A 25233-nucleotide genomic window follows, 5' to 3' on the forward strand; every position below is an offset into this window, starting at 1 on the left:
CAGCGACCCGGCCTCCCTGGGCCTAGAGCACACAGCCTCATTGTCCAGTTATCTGCACTTTGTTATATTTGTTTGATTATGTAGGACCGGATCGAGGACTCAAAGCTCCAGGAGGGGCCGACGGCATGACTCACCCAGGGCCCCTGGCCGCTGCAGCTGCCTGCTCAGAGATGTTTGAGGATTAAAGAAAGGGGGCCTCAGCTTCTCCTGCCAGGAGAATGGGGGCAGGAGATACTGCCCTCGCTGACTTCTCTGTCACCCTCCCATGGTAAAGAAAGACACGCGAGAGCACACATGACACGGTTTATTCAGGAACCACTAGGCCCCAGACCTCACCAGGATGTGGGGAATCGGGTTTGGGCTAACCACTCTCTCCACTTGGATTCAGCAAGGGAGGCAGGCAGGGGGAGGAGAAGAGGAGGGGATGAGGGAATGGCTACAACCAAAGTAGCAAAAGGCAGCCCTGCCCCAGGGGACAGAGACTAGGGTGGACCCCCAGGATCCAGTGACCTATGTTGACCCTGAGCATTGACCCTGAGTGACCCTGATGCTGGCCGTGACCTGGGTCTGGTGGGGTAGGGGTCCTGGGACATTGCCCCACAGAAGGTTTTAGGCCTCCCTTAGGCTGTCCAGTCTTTCCTCATAGGAACTCTCCTGGGCCCCCCAACACTGAATTCCTGGGGGGAAGGAGGGGAGAAGTGGGTCTGTCTTCTCAGCCCTGGGCCCCTCTGCCAGGCTGAGGGATGGTCAGAGTTGGTCCTCAACTTCCTCACGTTGGGGGTCCATGCAGCAGGTGGCCTCAGGCTGGGGATCCATGCAGCAGGTGGTTCTGGGCACAGCATCGCTGTGTAGCTTGGAGAGTAGCCGGGCTGTCTCCTGGGTGATCTCAAAGTGCTTGGGCAGAGGGGTGCGGCGCAGGGGGCTGCCCTCAGGCGAGGAGGCAGCAGGGCCAGCCCCCCGTCCCCGCAAGCTCCCATGGGGTACTGCTGTGACAGGGGTCTCCTCACACAGCTTGGAAGCCACCAGGGCCAAGCTGGACAGCTGGTGGGTGACAGGCCGCACACCCCCCCGAGGGTACTTAACAGGCTGGCGGCTGAAGTGGCCGCGGGGCTGTGTTCCCAGAAGTGAGTCCTCAGGACCTCGGTTGGATGCTATGGGAATGGAGTGGCTAATGCTAAGCACCCCCAAGGCCTGTGGGCCTCCCCCCAGGGGTCCTCTCCCACCCAAACCAGCCTGGGGCAGGGCCACCCCCAGAACTCCTGGGCTGCTTGCTCCCCAACACTCTCACCTTCGCCTCCTCCATCTCTGGTGTCTGTGGCCACTTCTTCTCTCTGGTCACTCTGCAGGGTTGGACTCTGCATGAAGAAACCCAAGAATGACACCCGAAAGTAAAATCTCAGTTCTTCAAGACTCTTGGAGAGCCAAAGATTTGTTCCCGGGCATGCGGACGTTCCTTTCCAGTTCTGGTATCCGGAGATAGATGATGCCCTTAAAAGTGTACTGCTTGCCTCTTCGGCACAGAGCAGTGTTTAACTTCCAGCTGGGTCACCAATCAGTCTCAACTGTGGGCTCCAAGGGGGCAGCCCCGCAGCCCAGTCCCAGGCAGAGGGCCTGCACTGTGGAGTGATACAGTCATCTCTAGGTCAGGGCCAGTGTTGGCTGTGAACTCAAGTCTGCATCCAGCTCTGTTTCTGAAATGTTATGTCTGTTCTTAGTTTGTATTCTCACTGTTCTACTTTTAGCTAAATGGTGAGTTCTTTCTGTGTGTCGGACACTGGCATTCAGCTCTGAGCTGCTGTGGAGGAGGGCAGCGCTCCGGGAACAGTGGGTGCAGCAGGATCTGAGGGAAGCCTCCATAGGAATCACATGCACGGGCCTCTTTGCAATTGTGCTCTGGTCCTGAGAGGCGTGCTCTGTTAAAGGATCCTACTGCTCCGACTCCCAGGAAGTCTATAAAGTGCCTCCTACAGAGCAGGCAGAAGCCCTGGAGGTACCGTGGTTAAGCGCTTGACTGCTAACTGAAAGGTCTGAACGTACCAGCAGCTCCATGGGAGAAAGATGTGCAGTCTGCCTCCGTAAAGATAACAGCCATGGAAAACCTATGGGGGCAGTTCTACCCTGTCCTATAGGATCACTATGAGTCAGAATTGACTCAGTGGCAACGGGTTTGATTTTGGTTTTGACATAATAAATGCATGATCGGTGGTGGCCCACACAGCAATCCGAGTGGACTCCTCTGTGGCCTCACTTCATGCCACCTTCCACCATTCACTCATTCTAGCACCAGGCTGTGCCCTGAACACCCCAAGCCCTCACCTTAGGGCCTTGCCGTTGGCTGTTCCTCTGCCTGGAAGATAATTCCCCAATCTCCACGTGGCTCCCTCACCTCCTTCCAGTCTTTGCCTCTATCTGCCTCCTCCATGAGGCCTGCCCACAACATCCTATTTACTACTACAGACTGCCTTCCGCTCCCCACCTGGTACCCTGATGCCCCTTACCCTCTCGTTTCTCCATAGTACTCCTCACGTCTCGCCTACATAACTGACTTGGCATCATATTGGTGGTTTACTCTGGTTTCTCCCCATGAGAACGCAGGCACTAGAGGATGGGGTATTGGCCTGTTTTGCTCTGATGTATACTGATGTAGGGGAAGAACATGCTCAGCATTTTTCAAGTTGAAAGAACTGAAGAAAAATTCAAGCCTCGAGTTGCAATACTGAAGGATTCTACAGGGAAAATATTAGACGATGCAGGACCGGGCAGTGTTTCGTTCTGTTTGTGCACAGGGTTGCTATGAGTCGGAACCTACTCAGTGGCACCTAACAACACCACCACCATACTGATCTTATCTCTAATGCCTAGAACTATGCCTGGCACATAGTATTGTTGTTGTTAGTTGCTGTTGAGAACTGTAGAATGGTGCTCCGTAGGGTTTTCAAAGCTGAGACCTTTTAGAAGCAGATCACCTGGTCTGTCTTCCGAGGTGCCTCTGGGTGAGTTTGAACCACCAACCTTTTGGCTAATAGTCAAGCGCTTAACTGTTTGTGCCACCGAGGGGGACATAGTAGGTGTTCAATAAGTGTTTTGTTGAAGGAATGGTCACCCTGTATCATTACCCTTGTCGTTACTCCATTCTAACCCACCATTCTATTCTTCCATGTTCCCTCCAGAATGAGCACAACAGGTTACATAAGAAAGGGGAGAGGAAATGAAAGAGAAAGTCTAAATGGGAAAGAAAGGAAGGAAGTGGAGAGAGAGGATTAAGCAGCCAGTTCCTACCTCGGGGGACACAGCCTCAGGATGCTTCTCCAGAACACTTTGGGGCTCAGAGTCTGGGCCTGGGTCTGAAGCTAGGGCTGGGGGCACAGGGTCCTGGATGAGGTATGGGGGTTCTGGCTGGAGGCTGGTTGTGAGGTCCCCAGGGGCCGGGCTGGGGTTGTGAAATGGGGGCTCTGTGGCCAGGGGCAGCTCATCCATCCCAAAGATCTGCTCGTAGTGCACGATGAGGAACTCAACCAGTTGGGCCTGGTGCCCCGAGTCCAGCAGGCAGACGACCGGACCGGCACCAGCTGCCCCTGAACTGTCTGGTGGTCGCAGAAGCGTCGGTCCAAACACAATGCCCAGGTTGTTGGCAGACATCTTGTTTTCCTCAAACTGTGCAGCCACCCTGGGGACAGTGAGGGGAGAAGGGTCAGGACAGGGTACACAGCCATCAGCCTCAGGTTAATGGCAGGGCCCTCAGTGGTGATGTGCCCAGCTCACGGAGAAGTGGTTTGGGGCATTGTTTGAGATCAGCAGGCATATGTCCAAGGTCAGGGATCAGTACCCAAAGTCAGGAATCATGTATTAAGATTCAGAGCTCAGAAAACACCTGTCAAAGGTCAGAGGTCAGTGTCAGGTTAGCACCTGAGGTCAGTAGTTATATGTCCGGGGGAGGGGTCATAGATCCATGCCTCAGGTCAGAAGTCACGTGTCAAGGGTCACCAGTGCCCACCTGAACAGATGGGCCACCAGGTGCCGCAGGGTGTTGTAGTTAGAGTCAGGCAGCTGCACCAAGAGGGTCTTAAGCGAGCGGATGACCTCGAGGCTGGGGCTGGGGGTCCCAGGGTTGTCCCCAGGGTCTGCATGCAGGGTCTTGGCCAGAGAGATGAAGGCATCGTAGAGGTGGAAGGGGACCACAGGGTCGGTGAGCTGGGGGTGCAACGGGCAGGGACACGGGTGTGGGTGGGCTCAGAGGGCCTCGTCCTGGGCCTGCCCATCCCCTGTCTCCCCAGGCCCCGAACACCCACCTCTTGGAGAAACCGCTTGAGGACACCCGAGACGTCATGAGGTGAGTTCCCTGACAGCTCCACCAATGCGCGGCCATTCTCAAAGGCCTGGCACAACCGCTCCACGCGGACCCGGGACCCGCTGACCCGGTAAATGCCCTGCAGGGCCGGAGGGGTAGACACCTGGCTCGGTGACTCTGGCCATCAGCAGGGCCACGTCATCTCTGGGGATGGGGGGGGCTCAAGGTAGCACCTGCACACCCAGGGCACGATGTTCTATCTCGGCCGTGCACCTGGTCACCAAGAAGGGTACTTCCTCCGGGAAGTCCCTGGGCAGCTGCAGGAAGTGGACCCCAAAGAGGGGGGTCCGTGCCGGGAGCCGCTTGTGTCCGCAGAGGATCAACAGTGTCTCAAGGCAGCGCTTGTGGCAGGTCAGAAAACACTGGGAGAGAGATCACAGGGGGCCTGGGGTCAGGGACGTCATCAGGGGCCCGTGGGGGAAGCAAAGGTCATAGGGATTCTTAGGGGTTGAGGGGTCATGGGAGACCATCGGAGATCAGCTAAGGTCCTGGGATGGGAACGTCACAGGGATCTCAGGTCAGGGATATCCTTGGGGTCATGAGGGCCCAGGGCCAGGGAGGCGATTGGGGTCAGCAGAGGTCCTGGCCACACCTCCTCGCACTCGGTCCCGCTGACCATGAAGGCCTCGCACTCTCGGCATTTGGCTGGGCCTCGCAGCCGCCGCAGCCGGTGGGTCTGTGCTGCACTGGATAGTGTCCACTTCCTGAAGGGGCCGGCCATCCCGTTCTCTAGTCCATCTCCCAGGTCTGGGGGGAGAGAGGGTCAGGGGCCTGGCCTACCCATCCTGCCCTACCTCCTCCCCACTTCCAGCCTCACCAGGGTCTCTCTCCTCAAAGTCATCTGAGGACTCGGTGCCTGTGGATGAGGCCTTCACCAGCCGCCGGGAGCCAGGGCCTGGGGCCAGAGGGTCACAGAGGTCGGGGGGTCACAGAGGTCATGGGGGAGGTCACAAGGCTGAAGAGACCCTATGACTTCCAGAACTACCCACAGATGCCCTTGGTGAAAGGGGTCAGAATTCAGGAGGGGGTTACTCAGATCAGAGGTTAGGGGTTGGACAATGGATTTGTGGCCTAGGGAATAGGTAGTTCAGAAGTTGAGTCAAGAGAATGGGTTAGAAATTGAAAAAATAGGTCAGGAATGTGGGGTAGATAAGAGGTCAAAGGACAGGTTAAACATTGAGGGTCAGAGCTTGACCAATGGCTGGAGAACGGTCAGAGGTCAGGAGTGGGTCAGTGCCAGGTCCTGGCCCTACCTGGGCTAGAAGTAGGAGAGTCCAGGGATCGAGACTCACTGCTACCGCCCACACTCTCCACATCACTGCCTGGGGTCCCTAGGAGAGAATAGGTCAGTGAGGTCGGTCCCAGCCTGGCACCACTGCCTACCCAGTCTCATGACACTCACCCTGCCAGCGGAGGCTCGTATCCTCCCAGGGGCCTGGCTCAGCTGCACCCTCATCCAGCCGTGGAGGCAGGGGGGCTGAGAGCTTCTTCCTAGTGTCTGGAGGGGAGCTAACAGAGGGTTTGAGGGCTCAACCCCAGTGTGGCGACAGCACCCAGGCGCCACATGGAAGTACCTAACGCCAAGCCCAGATGCCCCTGTGCACTGTGGCCCCATCAGGGCAGTAACACCAAAGTTCGGCCCTTCCAGTACTGGTACAGTGCCCTTCAAAACGATAGCCTTGGGCACTGAATCTCAAGTCCTGAGACTTTGAGTTCAATGACCCCCAAATACTGAGGCTAAGTACTGACGCCGAGTAGTCGGGTCCCACGGTGCCAACACACCCTGCCCCTAGCCCACCTGTGCGCTGCAGGCACGAACTCCTGGAAGGAGAAGGCGGGAGGCGGAGGCGGTGGGGCTTCTGGCCGCATCGCCCGCACAAACTCCTGGTAGCGCTGGCCGGGCTCGAAGGGTGCGCAGCACTCGGCCAGGGCCGCAAAGGCACGGGGACCATGCTCCGCCTGCGCACCCCGCAGCCCAAACAGGCCCAGGGTCACCTGCAGGGCAGAGACCGTGAGCAGGTCAGGGAGCTTGGGGGACGGGCCGGAAACCCTGGGGTGGGGCCTGGTCCATAGGCATAGGGGGAGGGGCAGCTGGGGACTGGGCTGTAACTGGGAGGTAGGTTAGGAACTTGAGCTGTTAGGCTGAGGCCTGGAGCGCTGTCACTTTGGTGCGGCCAGGCAAGACTGGCAGGAGTAGGCTTGGAGGATTGAAAGGAACTTAGCCTCGACCAAGTGGGGCAGCTTGGAAACTCTCCACCTACCGACCGGGTCACCTGGGGGCGGGGCCTGGAAGTTTGGGGCAGGGCCTGGCTTATAAAGATGGAGAGTCCTGGTGATACGGGCTACTCCAGGGAAGAGCCTCACCCTCTTCAGCACCTCGTCCCCCTGCAGCACCAGCTTGCGCACGTGCGACACGATTCGCTGCTTGGCAGCCTCCAGGTCCTGTTGCCGCGCGTTGGCCTCCCGGACGCAGGCTTGGTACAGCGCCTCGGCCTCCTGAGCCTAGGGAAACCGAAGCTGGAGGTGTGTGGCGTGTGGGCGAGGGCGTCGGGTGGTGGCGCTGGGGCTGAAAGGGTATGGGTGGTCCCCACCTTGGCCTGGGCCTCTTCACGCGAGCGCCGCCGCCGCTCTTGTTGCTTGCTGGGCCCCTGCGAAGCCTGGGGGGCCGGGTCCTCTGGAGACCCCTGGGAGCGGGCCTGCAGGTCCTCACTGCGCTGGATGTACTGGAGCTGGGCACGCCGCAGCGCCTGCACAGCCTCGTTCTGGGGGGAGGTGGCCGGTCATTGCCACCCCCATGATACCTGCCCCCTCAGCCAGGCCTCCCTGCCCCTACCCCGGGTCTCACCATCCGCTTCTGCTCTTTGATCCACTGCTCTTTGAACTCCTTCCGCCACTTCTCAATCTCAGTCCGTTTGGCCACCAGGGGCTGGCAAGGGAGTAGAGGTAGGGGATGGGAGTGTCACCTCCAGGACACCCCAGGGGGGCCCACATGGGCCTTCCTGGCCCCGGAACTCAGCATTTCCTCCATTTCCCATGGCTACATGCATTTCCTTCTCTGGTCCCACTCCCCCCACCTTGTTTCCAGGCAGAGTTTCAGTGGTCACCCCACGCCCTTTGCCTGCCCTCAGAGACCGGAGGCTCCTTCCTGGGAACACTAGGGCACCTTAACCCCTCCACAAACAAGACAGATTCCAGTTACACAGGGAGCCTGGTCTGAATCTGCTGTGTGACTTTGGGCCAGTTACTAAGGACAGTGGTGAGAATGACAATGGTACCCTCTTGGCTGCTGTAGACTGAATCCCACAGGAAAGGAAGCACCAAACCAAAAACCAAACCCATTGCCACTGTGTCAGTTTCGACTCATAGCAACCCTAAAGGACAGAGTAGAACTGTCCATAGAGTTCCCAAGGAGTGCCTGGTGGATTCGAACTGCCGACCTTTTGGTTAGCAGCCGTAGCTCTTAACCACTACACCACCAGGGTTTCAAAAGGAAGCACAGCCCCCACTATTGCTCTGCCCTCTCACCTGGTAGTAGTCCCTCCTCTGCTGAGCCACCGTCTCTTGCGTCAGGGCCCCAAGTGTGAGGTCGTGCTCCAGAAACAAGGTGTAGATGTACTGCAGTGGCATGTGGCTCTGGGGGGCAGGGGAGTGTCAGGAGAAGACTGAGGACCTGGGCAGAGCTGGGGCAGGGATGGGGTCCAATCCAGGGTCTGCTCATGGCTACCTGCTGGTAGATGGACCCCTTGCCGGCCTCTGCAATCTTCATGATGCTTTTCGCAAACTCCAGCTCTGGGGGAGAGACAGCCACAGTCTGGACTCTGCTAGCCAGGGTGGGGGCACTGTCTAGGGCTCGAGGCAGGGCATAGGAGGCTCTCACCATGGCTGGCTCTCTTCTCAGTCCAGGCCAGCAGCTCCTTGGCATAGCGGCTCCAGGTCTTGGCGTACTCCAGGGCTGCGTCCACACCCCCCTTGGTCCGAATCAGCCGCAAGTCCAGTTCCTCCCCTGAGGCAGACAAGCACACCCCTGACTTCTGACCCCTGCCCTCCAGTGGAAGCCTTCCCTGAGCCCCCATACCAGACTAGTGGCCGGCCCTATTCTACAGCCTCATGTTCTCCTCAAACACTCCTTTGGGATCTCATGTGCTGGTTGCAACTTTCCACTGGTCTGTAACCATCTAATTCCCCCCTGGACTGGGGACTCCCTAAGGGCAGGGCTGGGAGCTGATCTGTCATGGGCACCACCAGGTCTCCAGCACCCAGAACAATGTCTGACATGGAATACAAACTCAGTCCTAACTTGCTGAAGGAAGGGCTCTTCTGCCCCAGCCACTCTGGCTGTAAAGCCCCCAGCCCCATACCTGTGAGGGGTGCAGGACCCTCTGGGGATGGGCTGCTCCAACAACTGGTTTCGCTGGTCTGGGGTGGGAGGGAGAGAGCACTCAGGAGCAAGCAGGGCAGGGGTCCCAGCCCCCTCCTCCCCAGGGCATCAAACATGGTTCCTTAGGTTTGAACCCTTTTGCTGAAACTTTGCATTTCTAACAAGTTCCCAGGTGATGCTAATGCTGCTGGTTAGAAACCAATTCTGAGAACCACTCGTAGAGCGGTGGGGTATCTTGTTAAACCATAGATTCTCATTGAGCATATCTGGAGTGAAAAGGAAAATTCTTAGGAGGGGTTTGAACTAGAATGAACCGGTTTGAAGCCCTGTTCCTCCCAGTGCCCCCTCCTCCCCAAGACCTCTCCTCCCTTAAATCCCCTCCTTCCTGAACTCTCTCCTTCCAGAGTCCCTTCCTTCCCAAGGCCCCCTCCCCCAGAGGCCACCCCACCTCTCTCATCACAGTGGCTGTGGGGGCCTTATCAGGCTCAGGGTCTCCTGAGAGCACAGGGTCTCCAGCCAGCATCTCAAGGGTCCTGGAGGATAGAGATGTCAGGATGACGACAACCCTCCACCTAATCTGTCCTGTCCGAGGGTGCTTGGGACCCCAGGGGATTTTGGTGCATGGTCCTGGATATCACTTCTGTGGTGGCATCTCTTGTGTCTGGGAGGTCTGCAGGGATGGGGTGTTTGGGGAACCAGGTGATGTTTTTACCCGACTTAGCAAAGGGTTTGAAGGGTCCCAGGTAAGTTGGGTTTGCAGAGTGGGACTACAGGAATTCCAAATGTTTTAAGGGGTCACAAGAAGGATATATGGTGTACTAGGACCACATTAGGGAGCTCTGGTGGTGCAGTGGCTAAGCGCTTGGCTGCTAACCGAAAGGTCAGCGGTTTGAACCCACAGGCTGCTCTGTGGGAGAAAGACCTGACAATCTGCTTCCATAAAGATTATAGTCTTGGAAACCCTTTGGGGCAGTTCTACTCTGTCTTATAGGGCCGCTATGAGTCTGAATTTACTCGATGGCAACCGGTTTGGTTTGGTTTGCTTTAGGACCATGTTGGGGATTCCCAGTGGACTTGGGAGGTTGGTTATGGGGATGTACAAGCGTTATGAGGTGAGTGGGTCTAGGTGTTGTAGGTTCCTAGTGGGGCTTCAGGGCACCTAAATGCTTGGGGTTTGGGGATCCTAGCAAGATTTGGGGGTGACCCAGGTTCAGACTCACACATTCCCCAGTGAGATCTCGAGGTTGTCCAGGCTCCGAAAGATGTCACTGTACCTCTTCCTGCCCTCGGGAGCCGGGGGTAACCCTGGAGGGAGGGGGTGTTCCACTTGGGCCGACGGCTGCTTCCCTCCACCCGCGGCACCTCCGTGCATTTGGAGGGTCACGAAAGTGTGTGTGTGTGTCACTGTCTCACTCCCTCCTGTCCCAGTGAGGACTAGGATGGGATGGGAGGCCTGTGTCTGGGAAGGGGCTGGGTGAGCCCGGCGGGAGAGAGAGTGTGATTAGGGGGGCAAACTCGGGACAGGATGATGGACCCAGAGCTGCTCCAAGGGGCAGACACCCACACAGGCACGGACAGAGGAAGAAAGCCACAAAGCAGATGCCCGGAGATGCAGCTGGCTTGACAATGGAACCACATGGACCCTAGAGCAGACAGATGGAAACACACGTGGGGCAGACAGGCGCAAAGCCTGCGGCAGAAACACACAGGCAGATTGAAGCCACAATGAGGGACAAAAAGACTGACAGCACATAGAGACACAAAGAGAGACGGAAGTGCAAGTCGGACCCTGCCACACTTCTGCCACCCCTCCCTTCTAAGGGGCCCAAAATTGACTTTGTCCCCACCCCAGAGCTATGGAGGAGCTCCTATTGCGGGGGTCCTACTGCTTTGCCTTCCCATCACCAGCAGTGACAGCGACACCCTGCCCCCCCATCACAAAAATCAGAAGCAGAAGCGGCCACTTCCCCTTCCTGGGTCCCCTCCCCCAGTCATCCGGGGTGAGGGTTCCGAAGGGGGAGGGGGTCAGGGCCTGGTGTCTCGGATCCCTGGTTGGCTTGGGATCCCCACAATGAAGGGTTCTGGTGTCCTCCCCATTCAGGAACTCTTCTCCCGGCTCTAGGAACCGAGGAACAGGCAGGGATCCCTCAATTTGAGAAGTGAGGAACGGTCAGAGACGCCCCTCCCCGAATTCCCAACCCCGACCCCCTACCCGGCTGTGCTGCGTCCATGGCCCGGCCCAGGGGTCGCTCGGCGGTGACGGGGATGGGGTCGCGCGCGGGCTAGGCCCAGCTCGGATTTCCTGCGGCCGCCACCGCCCGGGTTCTGCGTCCGCCCCGCCCCCGGCGATGACCACGCCTCCGGCAGCCCCGCCCCCGGAGGCCACGCCCCGCGGCCCGGAAGCGCGGGCTGAGTCCCTGCCGGGTCCGTCTTTGGGGCCGGGACGCCCCCAGCCCGAGTCCCTTATGATTCCGTTGTGTCAGGGCACCTAAGCAAGCACCCCGGGCCGCAGCGACCCTGACCCGGACACTCTAGGACTCCATCCCGGCCGGGACACCACTCCCCAAAGCCCACAGGGCCCCAGCACCCTGCAGTGGCTCTACAACCGTCCAAGGCCTGAGGCGGGTCCAGGGAGCTAAAACCTAGTAACATCGTTGCCCTGGGGTAGTCTTCTGGACCCCGTAAACCACCCCGTCCCGGATGGGACCACGGTGCCCCCTGGTGGCAACCTGACGTCCTGCCCGATTCCCACTTACTGAGGTCTCCTAACGCTCTGGGTCTCAGGCCCCCTCAAAAGCTGGATGAGACTCTTAAGGCTGCAATTACAGGGCAGCTAGCTAGCTCTCCTAGCTACCCTCCCGCAGCGAGTCTCTCAGGCACGTGGGGGAGGGGGTACAGCAAGCCCTGGCCCTACCCACCACACCCCCCAGGAGTCCCCTCCAAGTTCAGTGTGCTCCCCTGAGGGCGGGCGTCTCAGGGATTGCTCTCCCTGGACATTCTGCTTGACTGGAGTGTGCGTTCTCCTGAACCACAGCGGCCTCTCTGCAGGGTGGGGCCTGGTATCCTACTCCTGAGACCCCCAATGCAGGGGAGAGTCTTGAAGCTGCCACTGGGTGCAGGGCAGGGAAATTTCTGCCAGAGGCCACATGCATCTCGTAAAAACGCATCCACATCCCACTCAGTGGCCATTTCTGACTGGAAGTAAAACTTTAAAGTATGTTTATAATGTTGCTTTGCTGTTGGGAAGGCCAGGAACACCCAACAGGCCGTGATTCTTGGCACACACTGTCTACTCTGCAATCTCCGCCGCTGCGGGCCTAGCTTGAACATAGTGGTACAAGGCCAGATAGAGCCACTCCCGTCAGACCCTGGCTGCTGGGCCCAGCCATGGAGGACAGTGACTCCAGCCTCTATGTCAGGGCTTGGCCTGGATCAGGGCTTGTGATGACAGGGGCTGTCTCTCTGAACCGAAAATGCCATCAAGAGGAAGACTTTTTGTTTATCACAGTTGGAGGAAAAATGCCAGCCAACCACAGCCTATTAGTTCTAAGCCTCCTTCCAGTTCCTAAAATGTTAAAATGTGAAAAACAGTGTGAAATCAGAGATACAATGCTCGTTAACTAGAAAACCAGGCTTGCAGCTTGGCTGGCTAGGCATGGAACTTTATTATTAATTACCTCACACTGCCTGAAGGAACAGTTCCTCAGTGACCTCCTGGCCCAAGCTCTAGACTGTCCTTACCCCCGTCCCCACAGTGGCAAAGACAGGGAGGCAGGGCTGCTTAAAATCACAATGCTGCTTTATTGACTGAAGGTGCTGGCCCAGGGCTAGTTCTGCTGGATGGACCGCTGACAGGTCCTGCAGGGCCCAGTTTGGCTTGGTGGGCGAGGTGGCTGGTCGAACTGTGGGGCTGGGCTCCCTCAGAGGCCCCACAGGGCTCCCCCAGGCAAGGCCAGTGGGCAGTGGTGCTGGCACTGCCATCTCAGGAAGGCACTTTCAGCTTTGGGGACCCCAGGAAGAACTGCAGGACACGGTCCACCAGGAACGCCAGGAAGAAGTCCAGAAGCAGGACCTGGGCGATGACTAGCTTGAACTGGCCAGGCGGGAGGGGACGTGAGTGGGCAGCCAGGCCCAAGCCAGCCCCAGTCCCCTGCTGCTGCTGCACTCACCTCCACTGGGATGTCCACCAGGCCAAACTGGCTGTTGACATCAGGCGATGAGCCTAGGAGCAGACCAGAGATGGCCAGGATCGACACGGCCAGGCTCCACACCAAGGGCTTATTCTCAGTCAGGCTCTCCATAAAGGGTGGGCCCTGTGGACAGATAGATGAACCAGCATTACCTGGAGATGGGGGGAGGGGGAGGTGGGTGGCAGACTGTGCTACATGCGGGCAGTGAGGCCTCACCCTGTAGTTGATGGCAAAGGTGGCCGTCTGCATGGCCATGGCCATGATGTACACCGTGCTGTTGACCAAGCTTGGCTCAAACTCCTTGTACAGGTCCACGAACTGCTCCTGCCTGCAGGCCGTGAGGTCAGGGCACCCACTGGCCCTACACTGCCACGCCCCCCTCGTAGGCACAGGGACACTCACATCCCGCCCCCCCCACCCTCCCCGAGCAGGGCTGTCACCTCCTCTGCCCTCCACGGATGCGAGGTCTAGGCACTCACTTGGTGGGGCTCCGGGCCTGGGCCTCACTGTACAAGTAGACCAGGCTCAGGAAGTGAACTAGGAACTGCAGCATCACCGTGAGCACCGTGTACAGGTTGAAGATGTTGGGCAGGGGCCGCTCTCGGGAGAGAGTCTTCAGGGGCTGTGGTGCAGGGGCAGGGCCCTGGTTCACCCTGGGAGTCCCCAGCAGCCCACAGACCCACACCAGCCCTCCACGTCAGCATCTGCATCCCCTCTGTCTCGCCCCATGGCAGCCATGGGGTTTTAAGATCGTGAAACAGATGGTGACTGCCCTGTCTCAAGCCCTCCGGTCCCACTGCTTGTCTGTCCTTTCTTGTCACCGCACACCTCTGAAGTGTTCTCAGTGACCCACGTCCCAGCCTGTCTTCGGTCTGTGAGCTCCAGGGAGTAACTGGTCCAAGTGGCTCACCCAAGAGCCTGGCCCGAGTTGCCCACACTCGGAGGTGCATGGCGGGTGGAGCTCAAGGGTCTGCATCTGCTGCCCGCTTCTGGGTCATCTCACCATGAGCAGCCACCAGGCCCAATCCTTGTCGGTAACATGAGGTGACGCCCACCCCCCAGGAGGAGGCTGAACTGCTCAGCTTCGACGGTGAGGGCCAGCCCACCTTGGAGCGGGAGATGAAGAGGAAGCAGCCGGCCAGCAGCAGCCCTTGCAGTGTGGCCTGGAAGTCACTGAACTTGACGCCGTCCAGGTAGAGGACGCTCTGGCTGTAGGCCAGGATGAGGGCGTTCAGCGCCAGGACCTTGAACATCTGCAGCGTTGTCACCAGCGTGCAGCGGCCCTGTTTGATCACGTGGCAGACTGCGGGGCGGGGAGGGCAGTTTGGGCATGGGGCAGGGGCACGGGAGGGGCGGTATGGGGCAGGGGCATGGGGCTGCTGGGGCAGACCGCCATGGGTACTAGGGGCGTGGCTGGGTGGGCAATGTGGGCTCGGGAATGGTGGGGGACAGGAGAATGGTAGGGAGTTGAAGCTGGAGATGGGGGAGCACAAGGGCAGGGGAACACAGGATGGTGGAGGCACATGGGTGCTGGGGGCCATCAATCAGGTGGGGACAGGGGATCAGAGAGAGCCAGGACTCACTGCACTGGATGGATGAGAGCTTGGAGGTGAAGGGTGCAGCGATGCTGGCATCTCCCAGCTTCACAATGGGCATGCTCTCGTCCTCAAGGTCCCGCAGCACCTGGCTCAGGCGATCCTGCAGGGACGGGGGCACCCGTGACACCGTGGCTGGGAGTACCACGGCCCCCCCATCCCGACAAGACTCACCCGTTGGGAGGCTGTCTGTTCGTCTGAGGACAGGAGCCCCGATCTCTGCCTGGATGCCCGTGAAGGGCCCCTGATACCACTGCTCAAAATGGGGCCATCCCGGGGCCTCCGCCGCCGCTCCACCACCCGCTCAGGGGCATTGGCCAGGAGCGCCACACCTGGGAGGGGGTCTGTGTCAGCAGCCAAGTCCCGCACCTCCCCCTCCGACCAAGGTCCCCTAACCAGGCCCCTGGCCCAAGGCTCACCCACATCGGCATGCTTCAGGGCACCCACATCATTGGTGCCATCCCCACACATGAGGGTCACATAGCCCAGTTCCTTCAGGCTGGTGACGACAAACTCCTGTGGGTAACGAAGGGCAGGGGGTTGAGTAGGGGATGGCATATTTCGTCCCCCCCCCAGGCCCCCATGTCACGTCACTCACCTTCTGCTTAGGGGCCACGCGGGCAAACACCCGCACGTGGGGGATGAGGCGCAACAGCTGCTGGGGGTCCACGGCCTGCAGGTGGGCGAGGCTGTCCCCCGTGAGGCACAGCGCGTGCTCCAGGGCCAGCGCCTTTGGGGAGCCCTCGGCCAGCGGCAGCACGATGCTGCCGTCAATGGAGCACCACTCACATGGTCGGCCTACAGGGTCGGAGTCAGGTGGTTGGGACAGGGGCCCAGGGTATAGAGATTAAGGTCAGGGGATAGGAGGGGATGGGAACCCGGGTTTGGGGCTGTCATCTCTGTCATGGTGACCTTGGGGGACTGTCCTGTGGCTGCATAACTCTCATACCAGGCCTTGGAGTTCCTCACTCGCCCACCCAGCAGGGAGCTCTGCAGCCCACGTGCTCCAGGCTGGACATTGGGGCTCAAACCCTCAGTTGCTGTGGTGCCAAGTGACCTGGGGGTGGCTCAGCGCCTAGCTCACCCATCTCCGTGGGAGGCTGCAGGATCAGCGTGTGAGCCTTGTCAATGAAGTGTAGCTCCTGTGCCACATGGCAGGCGGTGAGTGGGTTGTCACCTGTGATCATTACCACCTGGGCGGACGGTGAGCTTGGATCAGCAAGGTGTGACAGGGGTGCTGGTCACGAGAAGTGTGCTTCCCTGAGAACACCCGCAGATCCTCTTTCTGACCCAAATTAAGAGCCACTGTTGTCTCTCATTCTACCACAGCATGGAGTACCGTGCCCCTTGCCACCCTCTGCTTCCCTGGCCCACCAGCCCGCCTGCCTGGGGAGGCATTCAGAGAGCCCAGGGAGAAGCCTGAAGACTGTGGAGGAGCTGGCAGCCATACCCGGTGGGATGCGCTCTGGATCTCACGGATCACAGCCTTGGAGTCAGCCTTGAGTGGGCAGGAAACCACGATGAAGCCAACAAATCTCAGGTTGCACTCGAGTGCCTCCCGCTTGACCTCCCGGGCCTGTGGGCAGACGAGAGGTGCCTTGTGACCCAATCCCCACCTCAGCACCCAGCCACAGTGCTCGGCAGGGCCTAGGTGGTCCTAGCCCCCAACTCTGTGCCTCAATCTGGCCTCCTGTGATACATTTTCTTTATAAGCTATTTTCTTACTTTCTACCACCCCATGTCCCTGCCCTCACGGAGCCCATACCCTACTGGGAGAGACGCAGGCAAAGAAGCCACAGAAGTCACTGTCAAGGGCAACAGACGGAGAACGAACGAGATAGGATGGAGCAGATTGGAAGCGGCATCGCTGGGGGGTTCAGGGGCCTCGGAGTTGGCGAACAGTGAGCCTGTGCTCCCAAAGTCTCCAGACATGGGAGCAGCATGAACAAAGGTCCTGGGGCAGGACCCTGCCTGGTGTGTTCCTCAACAGCAAGGAGACTGGTGACCAAGAGGGACGGGAGAGAAGCGGCAGTAGGGGGCTGTGGAGGCTCTAAGTGCAAGAGCATGATCTGCCATATGTTCCAGAAAAATCCCTCAGCTGCTGGGCTGGCAGACTGAATGAGGGCAGAAGTAGGAACATGCAGATGCTATTGATGGGGGGCAAGGGTGCTCTGACAGCTGGTGGGATTTGTGTGAGATGAGACTGCAAGTTTGAGGGTGGGAGATCCCCAGGCTGCGCTGACTGGGTTAGGGCAGCGCGGGAACAAGGATGGGGCTGAAGGCAAGGCTGGGTTGCTGCATACACCCGTGTGGGGCAGGGAGGGGCCAGACCCCCTGTAGCCACAAGACCAGTCCTGCAGGGGCACAGATGGCGAGGGGTGGCCCCCTGCCAGGCACAGGAGGGCACAGCCAAAGGAAGTGTTTGATGGGTGGCTGCAGCGGGCACCGGGCCCTACCTGCTGGTGGGTGAGGTGCCCCAGCTCCTTGTACCCCAGAGCCAGCACGCGGGCCCCTTCCCGGGAGATCTCGGTGTGGATGTTGTGGTAGTCAGGTGGGCACTGGGAAAACTGCAGGGAATGCAAGCCGACGTCACCAAATGCCCCCTACCCTCAGCCCCCCACCCAGCCCAGGCCAGCTCACCATGGAGTGCAGGGTTTCAGGGGCCCCCTTCACAGCCGCGATGTAGCAGAGGTCGGTGGAGCCAAGCTTCTCGTAGGAGGCGAGCACGGACATTCGCTTTAGGGCACTGGCAAAATGAAAGCGCTGGTGAATTTTCAGCCCCTGAGTTTTAATACTTCGGGGAAATACTTTCTCATCTGGAAACAAATAAGCAGGAGTTCTGAGAGGCTTTGCTCCATGGAAGCAGCCAAGCCCCAGCCACTCCCAACTGCCCTCCCTACCCCAGTGCCCAGGGGCTGTGAGGGGTCAGGGTGGGCAGGACTCCACTGGACAACAGGGCACCGCCAGCCCGGTCTGGGGCAGGGTGGCAGAGCATGGGGCCCAGCTCACCCTTGGTCAGCGTCCAGTCCACAGCTGTCAGCATGGCCTTCTCAAGGGGGTCGCCCACAAGCGTGCCATCATCAAGCTGCACGAGGGAGTGGCATGAGGCAAGTGCCCGGTGTGTTTCTACAGGGATATTGGACACGGGGGTCACCTCCTTCCCGTCTCTGCAAGGACGGGAGACAGCAGGTTGAGGGCAGAAGGGCCAGCCAGCTGCCCCAGGAGCTGCACAAGTCCAATCCCCCACCCCGGGGAAGGTCGTCAGCAGGGCATGATGGTCACCTCCAGTCAGAGGCCCTGGGGCTCCCTCAGCTGCCCTGGAACTGAGCCCACCCTCCATGCTCTCACCTACCAAGAACCACTTGGGGGCTCTGGGTGCTGCTGTGACCCCAAGTTGGACCCCCAAGGTCTGGAGTCCCCTGTCCTCCCTCCCCTGGAACCCGTACAGGGCTCTACCACCCCCTCCCATACCCCACGCTCACCGGAGCCCAGCCACGCCACGTACTACCAAGCTGTCGCTGGTCAGGGTGCCTGTCTTGTCGAAGCAACACACCTCGACCTTGCCAGCAAAAGGGATCCTGAAGGGCTCTGTGCAATACATGTCTGGGGGTGCAGAGGGGGTCAGGGTCATGCTGGCCCCCACCCCCACCCAGCCCCCCACCCAACCCAGCACGCACAAAGCTTGGCCAGGGCGATGAGGGAGGTGTTGACAGCAAGTGACAGCTCAATGGGCAGCTCGGGGGGCACAACGGAGGTGAGGATCAGGGTGCACTCCAGGAACAGCTTGTAGCGGTTCCGGCTGGGGTCCTTGGTACCTGCGGAGACAGGGGCTGCAGCCTCGGCAGGAGCGGCGTGGAACCCAGGGGGCCACGGGGCTCACCTTCGATCCACACATAGGCAGCTGCTGCAATGGCGAAGACCAGGAGGAAGAGGATGAAGATGAAGGTCTCCAGGTTGTTAGCGGTCACCCTCTTGACCCCAAAGAGGATAGTCCGCAGCAGCCTGCCCTGGGGAAACAGACAAGACAGGCCTTTCCTGGGGGGTTGAATCCGACCCCCCAAGGCTGCTCTCAGAGATCCCTACCCACCCAGTGATGTCCCCTACTCACCCAGTAATGCCTCTGCTCTCTTGAAAATCACCACTGCCCCTGCCCTCTCCAGAACCAGCAATACTCAGGACCAGTCATGTCCCGTCTCTCCCACCTTCCATCCACTCAGTGATGCCCCCCACCTTCTCCAGAAACAGTGATGCACCCCCATCCCAGCAACGACTCCCACCTGGGATGTGTTGAATCCAGTTCTCAGGACGAAGGCCAGGCATCCGTTGTCGACCGCTGTGGAGACAGGCAAAACCACCGTCACACAGGCAGATTGCAGGGGAGAGAGCAGGGCTAGGACAACCGAAACCCCAGGCACCTACGCTTTAGGCCCGTGCTGGCCTTCTGAGGAGGCATGTGCTGTACCACCTTGGTGCCCCCAAAGATGACATGCAGCCGGGAGTCGGCCTGGAGGTCCAGCACCCGCTCAGGATCGAGCTCCTCAATAGGCTCCTGGCAAGAGGAGGAGCGACAGGGACCCTGAACCTCTGCAGAGCTAGGCTGGGGTCATGCATGGCCAGCATGACCTCACCAGACCCCCCACTCTCACGATGCTGTCCACCCCTGGCCTTGTCCAGAATTCACCCTGAAGGCTGAGGTCTCAGCTCCCCACCCGCCCAACTTCAGGTGCCCAGTCACCCTGAAGCCCTCCGTCTCCCTGTCCCAGCCCACACCTTCATCTGTGGTACCGACTCTCCTGTGAGCATGGCCTCATCCACAATGCAGCGGCCTCGCAGTAGCAGCACATCACATGGCACCAGGTTCTCCTGGGGGGAGCGGCCTGTGGTAGTAGGGGGAGGAGTTAGACCAAGGATCATCCGCAGCAGCCTGCCCTGGAGAATGTGGGCGGGGGCTCCTCTGGGCACAACGGGGTCACCCTCACCAATGGAGACGATGTCTCCAGGGACCACCTCATCACTGGCCACGGGCCTCCACTTTCGGCTCCGATAGACCTGGGTGAGGGAAGGAGGGAGAAGGGTGTAGTGAGTACTGGGGTGGCTGCTCCACATCCACCCCCGACCACGTCCTCCCCGACCACAGCCATACCTGGATCATGTGGGGCTTGTTGCCCATCTTGCGGATCTCTGACATGTTCCGCATCTGCTGCTGCACAAGCGAGGCCTCGAATGCCACCAGCATGGACAGCGTGAAGACACTGTAGTACCAGTACTCATCTAGGCACCAGAGCCCTACGCACAGCACCTGTGGGAGGCAGTTATCTGTCCTGTCCTGTCTCCCCGACCACGAGGATCCCACAGGAGACAGGTTGGCACGCTCAGGGCTGCTCGTCTAGGGTGTGGTGTTAGGGTTTGGAGGGCAGATGGGGGGCAGGGGTCAGAGCTGTGCATTACCTGGAACACAAAGAAGGGGGCCGTTGCTCTCTCCTTGAAGAGCTCTGAGAAGTCGGGCACCACCATCTCGGCCCTGTGGGAGATCAGACTGTCTGCTCATGGTATCTGGGGAGGGGGCACCGAGCAAGGAGCCACGTGGGGGGGTGGTGCCTGACGGGCATCCAGTGGGACCTCACATATCACTGTTCCCTCATGTCTGCACTGACTGCCCTCAGTACTCTGCTCTGCAGAATCCAGATGGAAGCTCCTGGACCCTCCCAACTGGGTGAAGCCTGTATGTGAGCCCCTCTGTTCATCTTGTCAGTGACACAGGTGACGACAGAGGTGGCGCTGCAGCAAAGTGCCCCAGCCCCAACCTTACTCTGGAGAAGCTGTGTGTGGACCTGGATTTTCTGAAAAAGCTTCCTGAGTAAAAGCCCCAGTGCGCACAGAGACAGGCCGAGGACACTTTCAGGCCTTGTCTGCATGGATGTGGCTGAGACGGATACGTGAGGAAAGGGAACTGGGGGCTATGATCCCAATGTCACCACGACACCAACACAAGTCAAGCTGGCATGGGGTAGATGGGCACCTGATGTGGTAACAGCACAACAGTTAGTGACTGGCTGAGTAAGAAAACACTCCCTGGAGGATCTGAGAACAGCTGTCAGGGTGCAGACCTCGCCCCTCCGAGCCAGGTGGGCACTGAAGCTTTGTGAAAGCAGGATGGGAGGGCCCACAGAGCACCCCATTCTACATAACACACAACAAAAGCGCAACAAATGGAGTGACCCTGTCACCAGTGCCTTTCCATCGTGACTCCAAAAGTGCCAGGATATACATGAAAGAGCAGTGAGATCTAAGGTAAAAAACTTAGATCAAGGAAAAGAAACCAAAAGACCAAAACAAGGACAGATGGCGTCTCACAGCTGCACACACTCAGTCCAGCTGCGCCCCAAGGAGGTGAAGGGGGGAGTGGTGGCCCAGAGAATCCCTTCAGTGGCAGGGCCCAAGGCTGAGAGGTTGTATAAAAAAGGTGGATCCCTCCGTCCCACTCCCCCAGACACACTGACTCAGGACTGAGGGGAGCAGTAGCAGAACCATGAAAGAGCCCCAAAACTGGACCCTCTTGGGAGGAGGCAAAGGGAAGCTGACACTCACTTGTTGCTCCCAAACTTCTTCTCGGCCGCACGGATCTCCGCATCCTCCTGGAAGCCCCTGTTGCTCTGGTAGTATGCAAAGGCATTCCCCACAGGGAAGGCCACAGGAAGGAACTGCTTCTTCTCATGGGCGTCGTAGGAATACTTAATTTTTTGGAATTCGAAAGACAGCACCTCCCGCCCATCTTCGCCCTGTGGTGAAGGCATGCGTGTCACCTGGGGTCAGCACTGGGGTCCCCCCCACCAAGCCTTGTTCCCAGTTCCTGGGGGACCTACCTCATCTCGGTGCAGGGCCACAAGCTCAGCGGAGCCGTTATTGGGTGTCGGCACCACCTTCACAAGGGTCACTTTGCTTGGGTCATACTCCTATGAAGGGCAGAGGACTGTGGTCAGCACTTCCCAAACGACAGCCCCTCAGCCTCCCCGGAGAATGTGCCACAGGGCTCCAGTTCACCAGGATGTCGGAAGGCACTGGACATCCACGTAAGCAGGAGTGCTGGCACACGGCAGGGCCCCATGCCAGCCCACCTGGCCTTCTGCGAGCCCTCCCCTTCCCTGCACGGGCTGCTCCAGGGTGACTGGGTGAGTGGTTCTGGCCCTCATGTCTCCTCTGCTGGGACATGTGCCTGCATGGCCACTTACTGCTAAGGGTTCCAACATCCCGTCCTTGGCAGGTCCCCCTCTCTTCAACACCATCCCCCAGGATGAGTTTTGTCTCCCCCACTACCTAGCTCCACAGAGGTGGAAGGTCTGGCTGGCATGCTCACTGCTACTGCCCCTGCAGTAGCTCATTAACCCACCCTGTGCTGCATGGGGAACATGCTGGTGACCGCAAGAACAAGCCCTCCCCTTGGGAGTCCACAGGCCACAGGAGCAGGAAGTGAGGACAGACACAGCTACTAGCTCTGGTAAGCCCATGCCAGAGTCTTGCAGATGTCACCTCGGTGTCTTTTCACGGTGGCACCCAAGGCAGGTGCTGCAGTTCTCATTTTACAAACAGGGACACTGAAACCCGGGGAGAAGCATCCCTGTCTGAGACGTGACACAAGCCCATGTCTACTCTTCTGACCCCACAGTGTGCCCAATCCCAGAGAGGACAGTAATAATAGTCACGCTTTCCAGGCGAAAAGACAGCTACAAGTATGGGGTGTCACACTCCCCCCAACTCCCTCCATCATCTTGTCACCTGCTGGGGTCTTCCCATGCACCCACTTAAAGCCAAGCCCAGAAGTGTGAGCCCCTTCCCTGGGGATAAGACTTGAAGAGAAGAATGGAACGGGATGAGTCTGCACTCAGAACAGGTAACCTATGGATCCAGTGCACATTTGGAGCCAGAGAGGAGCTGCCTATCTATTTACAGGCCTGGACATCGCTCCCCCCTCCCCTTCTTCCGGCAAATACATGCTTGGAAGTGTTTGCAGGAGGAAGGGAAAAACAGGGGCCTCAGCAAATAGGGTTCAGTGCCCATGGCTCCAAGCCTGCCAGTATCACCTGAAGTGGGACCAGATGGTGGCGGCACCGTCCTCAGATGTCAACTGCCACCCACAGCAGCTCACAGTGACTGCTGGTGGACTCACAGAGGAGCTCCTGCTCCTCTTAAACACTGCTGACTCTGTATTTACTTTGGGGGAACTGTGGGGAAGCCTCCCAGCACTACTACTCAGCTCTCTGAGCAAGCGGCACCCGTGCCCACCTTAAATAGACTGGGATGCCCACCCCACAGGTCCCGCTTCACATTCTGAAAACCAAGGCAGGAAGAAAGAAGAGAGGCAGAACTGTTTCCTGGAAAACAACTGACTGCCTACTACTATGAGCAGCTAGCATTAACAAGTCCTACTAAACAGCGTTATGCTAAACTCATTTACAGCTACTATACTCCTACGGCTCAAAACACTCCACAGAAGAACCTACACCAGGATTGCTCAGCAGGTCACAGTGGGGCCACGATGAAGCCTGAGCCAAAAGAGGACCGCGGAGCCTGAAACCTGGGGAGGCGGGGCCCGTCCAGGAAGCCCCGGCGCTCAGAGGTGAGCCCAGGCCAGCAGGCGACAGACACGAAGGGCGCGCTGGGACCCGCGGCGGGGCCGGACCTTGCGGGGGGGGGGGGGTCGGTCTCGTGCGCGCGCGCTTACCGGGGTGCAGGTGAGCGCGCAATGCGCGTGCACGGACCAGTGTCCCGAGAGGACGGTGAGCGCATGCGCGAGGCAGATAGTGGCGAACACGAGCAGCGCAGCCTCGGGGATCTGCGTCCAGCTGCTGCCCCAGCCCCAGAAGCCGGCGGCCGCCGCGCCCAGCCAGGCTGGGTACAGCAGCCCTGCGAACGGCAGCACCGTGAGGCGCCGCAGCAGCGCCAGCCGCCGGTACGGCCACACGCCGGCGACCAGCTCGTCCCCGCTCGCTACGAGCGCTGGCCCGGCGGGAAGGAGCGCGCGCGGCTGCGGCCCGGGCCTAGGCTGCCGGCCGGGCCGGGCCCCGCAAGGTACCGCGTTGCCCACCGCAGCCGCCATCTTCCCCAGCGCCGCGCTCGCTTCCGGGCGGAGGCTCCGCCTCACTTTCGAGGTTTCACTTCCGGTAAACTCTGGGCACCTCCATGGCGCCCGGGACTAGGCAGAAGTAGGGCAGCATAGGAGCTGGGTACGGAAGTGGCTACTGGGCACCGCCATGACTGGTGGTGCCTGTATGAGAGTCCGGGCGCCGCCATGACAGAGAGGGTGTGAAAAGGCCTAGGCGGCCTGTCAGCGCTTCTACGCCGACGAGACCGGAAAAGACGAGACCGGGTGGGCCGGGCGCCACCATGACAACCCGAAGCAGAGCGTCCCGCGGGGACTACGCCCGCTTCGGCCTCGTTCCGTCACGAGGGGCGGGGCCTAAATGCTTCTGTTCCAAGGGGGCGGAGCCTAGAACCTGGGGAGGCGGGGTCAGTCTGGGAATTCTGGCGCTCAGCGAGTGAGGGTTGCGGGGTGGATGGGGGGGTCTTGAGTGGGTCTCATTTTAAAAATGTTCATTAGATATTTAAATTTTCTAGGTCATGTTGTATATGTTTAAGATACATAAACGTAAAACTTTTTATGGTTAGGATTGTGGTCGGGGTTAGAGATTGGAGGTTCAGGTTTAGGGCTCAAGTTTAGGGTTCAGGGTCAAGGTCAGGGACTAGGGTCCAGGGTTAGATGAAGGTGAGGGTGAGGGGTAGACATAGCGGTAAGGTTTACAGTTTAGAGTTGGGGTTGGGGTTGGTTTAGGGTCAGGGTCCAGAGTCCAGGTCCTTGGTCTAGGGTTAGGGTTCTCAAACTCTTCCAAAAAATAGAAGAGGAGGGAACACTCCCTAACTAATTCTGTGAGACCAGCATTACCCTGAAACCAAGCCAGCCAAAGACCTCACAAGAAAACTAAAGACTAATATCTGCTATATAGATACAAAAAAGCCTCAAAATACTAGCAAACGAAACTCAGCAGCATATTAAAAAGGTCATATATCATGACTAATTGGAGTTATCTGAGGAACAGAAGAGTTGTTCAACACATGAATATAATCAGTGTAATACACCACGTTAAAGGAAAGAAAAACACATGATTGCTTCAATTGATGCAAAAAAAAAAAAATAGACAAAATTCAACACCCCTTCATGATAATAGCACCCAGTACACCTCAACATGATAAAGAGCATTCATAAAAAAACCCACAGGATACTCAGTGATGAAAGACTCGAACCTTTCTTTTTAAGATCAGGAACAAGGAAAGGATGCCCACTTTCACCACTGCTATTCAACATTGTACTGGAAGTACTGCCCAGAACAATGGGGAAAGAAAAATAAATAAAAAGGTGCAAAAGAAGAAATAAAAGTTTCTATTTGCAGGCGATATGACTTCATATGTAGGAAATCCTAAAGAAAACACACACACAAACATGTTAGAGCTAATATATTCAGGAAAGTTGCAGGATGCAAAATCAACGCATGTAGGTCAATAGAATACATACGAGAATCCCAAAATAAACCCAGAAATCTATAGTTTATTCATTTCCAACAAGGGCATCAAGACCATTAAATACAGGGAAGGAACAACCTGTTCAGAAAATGGTGCTAGAAAAACTGGGTATTTTATGCAAAGGGTTGAACTTGGACCTTTACATCACAC

At 58.4% G+C, this 25233-nt stretch overlaps 2 protein-coding genes across 4 annotated transcripts; both read right to left on the minus strand.

Moving 5' to 3' along the window:
- Positions 1-294: 294 nt before the first annotated feature.
- Positions 295-11068, minus strand: GMIP (GEM interacting protein). 2 transcript variants are annotated; one of them, XM_049877550.1, is made up of 21 exons: positions 10939-11068; positions 9947-10031; positions 9175-9259; positions 8707-8764; positions 8226-8351; positions 8073-8137; positions 7874-7981; positions 7194-7274; positions 6940-7110; positions 6713-6850; positions 6147-6343; positions 5751-5857; positions 5602-5679; positions 5166-5243; positions 4941-5095; positions 4522-4710; positions 4290-4427; positions 3995-4191; positions 3280-3667; positions 1289-1355; positions 295-1151 (listed from the first exon to the last, which is right to left on the minus strand). In XM_049877550.1, the coding sequence occupies exons 1-21, from the start codon at positions 10955-10957 to the stop codon at positions 748-750; spliced, it is 2934 nt and encodes a 977-aa protein (XP_049733507.1). In that variant the 5' UTR covers positions 10958-11068; the 3' UTR covers positions 295-747. The 2 variants fall into 2 exon arrangements, with proteins under 2 accessions (XP_049733507.1, XP_049733506.1); XM_049877549.1 differs by having other exon boundaries at positions 9947-10844.
- A 1404-nt stretch (positions 11069-12472) lies between these two features.
- ATP13A1 (ATPase 13A1) lies at positions 12473-23645 on the minus strand. Of its 2 annotated transcripts, XM_049877551.1 has the most exons (26): positions 23231-23644; positions 21375-21464; positions 21100-21290; positions 19960-20032; positions 19655-19810; positions 19491-19560; positions 19282-19388; positions 18931-19060; positions 18789-18844; positions 18392-18518; positions 18189-18326; positions 17994-18114; positions 17521-17678; positions 17152-17327; positions 16968-17078; positions 15962-16087; positions 15596-15704; positions 15110-15309; positions 14931-15027; positions 14686-14843; positions 14500-14614; positions 14023-14219; positions 13396-13538; positions 13133-13244; positions 12896-13039; positions 12473-12819 (listed from the first exon to the last, which is right to left on the minus strand). In XM_049877551.1, exons 1-26 carry the CDS (start codon positions 23603-23605, stop codon positions 12709-12711), a joined length of 3591 nt encoding a protein of 1196 aa, XP_049733508.1. In that variant the 5' UTR covers positions 23606-23644; the 3' UTR covers positions 12473-12708. The 2 variants fall into 2 exon arrangements, 1 of the variants encoding a protein (XP_049733508.1); XR_007516506.1 differs by lacking the exons at positions 12473-12819; positions 12896-13039; positions 13133-13244 and having other exon boundaries at positions 13450-13538; positions 14023-14199; positions 23231-23645.
- Between the last annotated feature and the right edge of the window lie 1588 nt (positions 23646-25233).

The sequence above is a fragment of the Elephas maximus genome, chromosome 3 (assembly GCF_024166365.1).
Source record: "Elephas maximus indicus isolate mEleMax1 chromosome 3, mEleMax1 primary haplotype, whole genome shotgun sequence".
In the NCBI taxonomy this organism is placed as follows: domain Eukaryota; kingdom Metazoa; phylum Chordata; class Mammalia; order Proboscidea; family Elephantidae; genus Elephas; species Elephas maximus.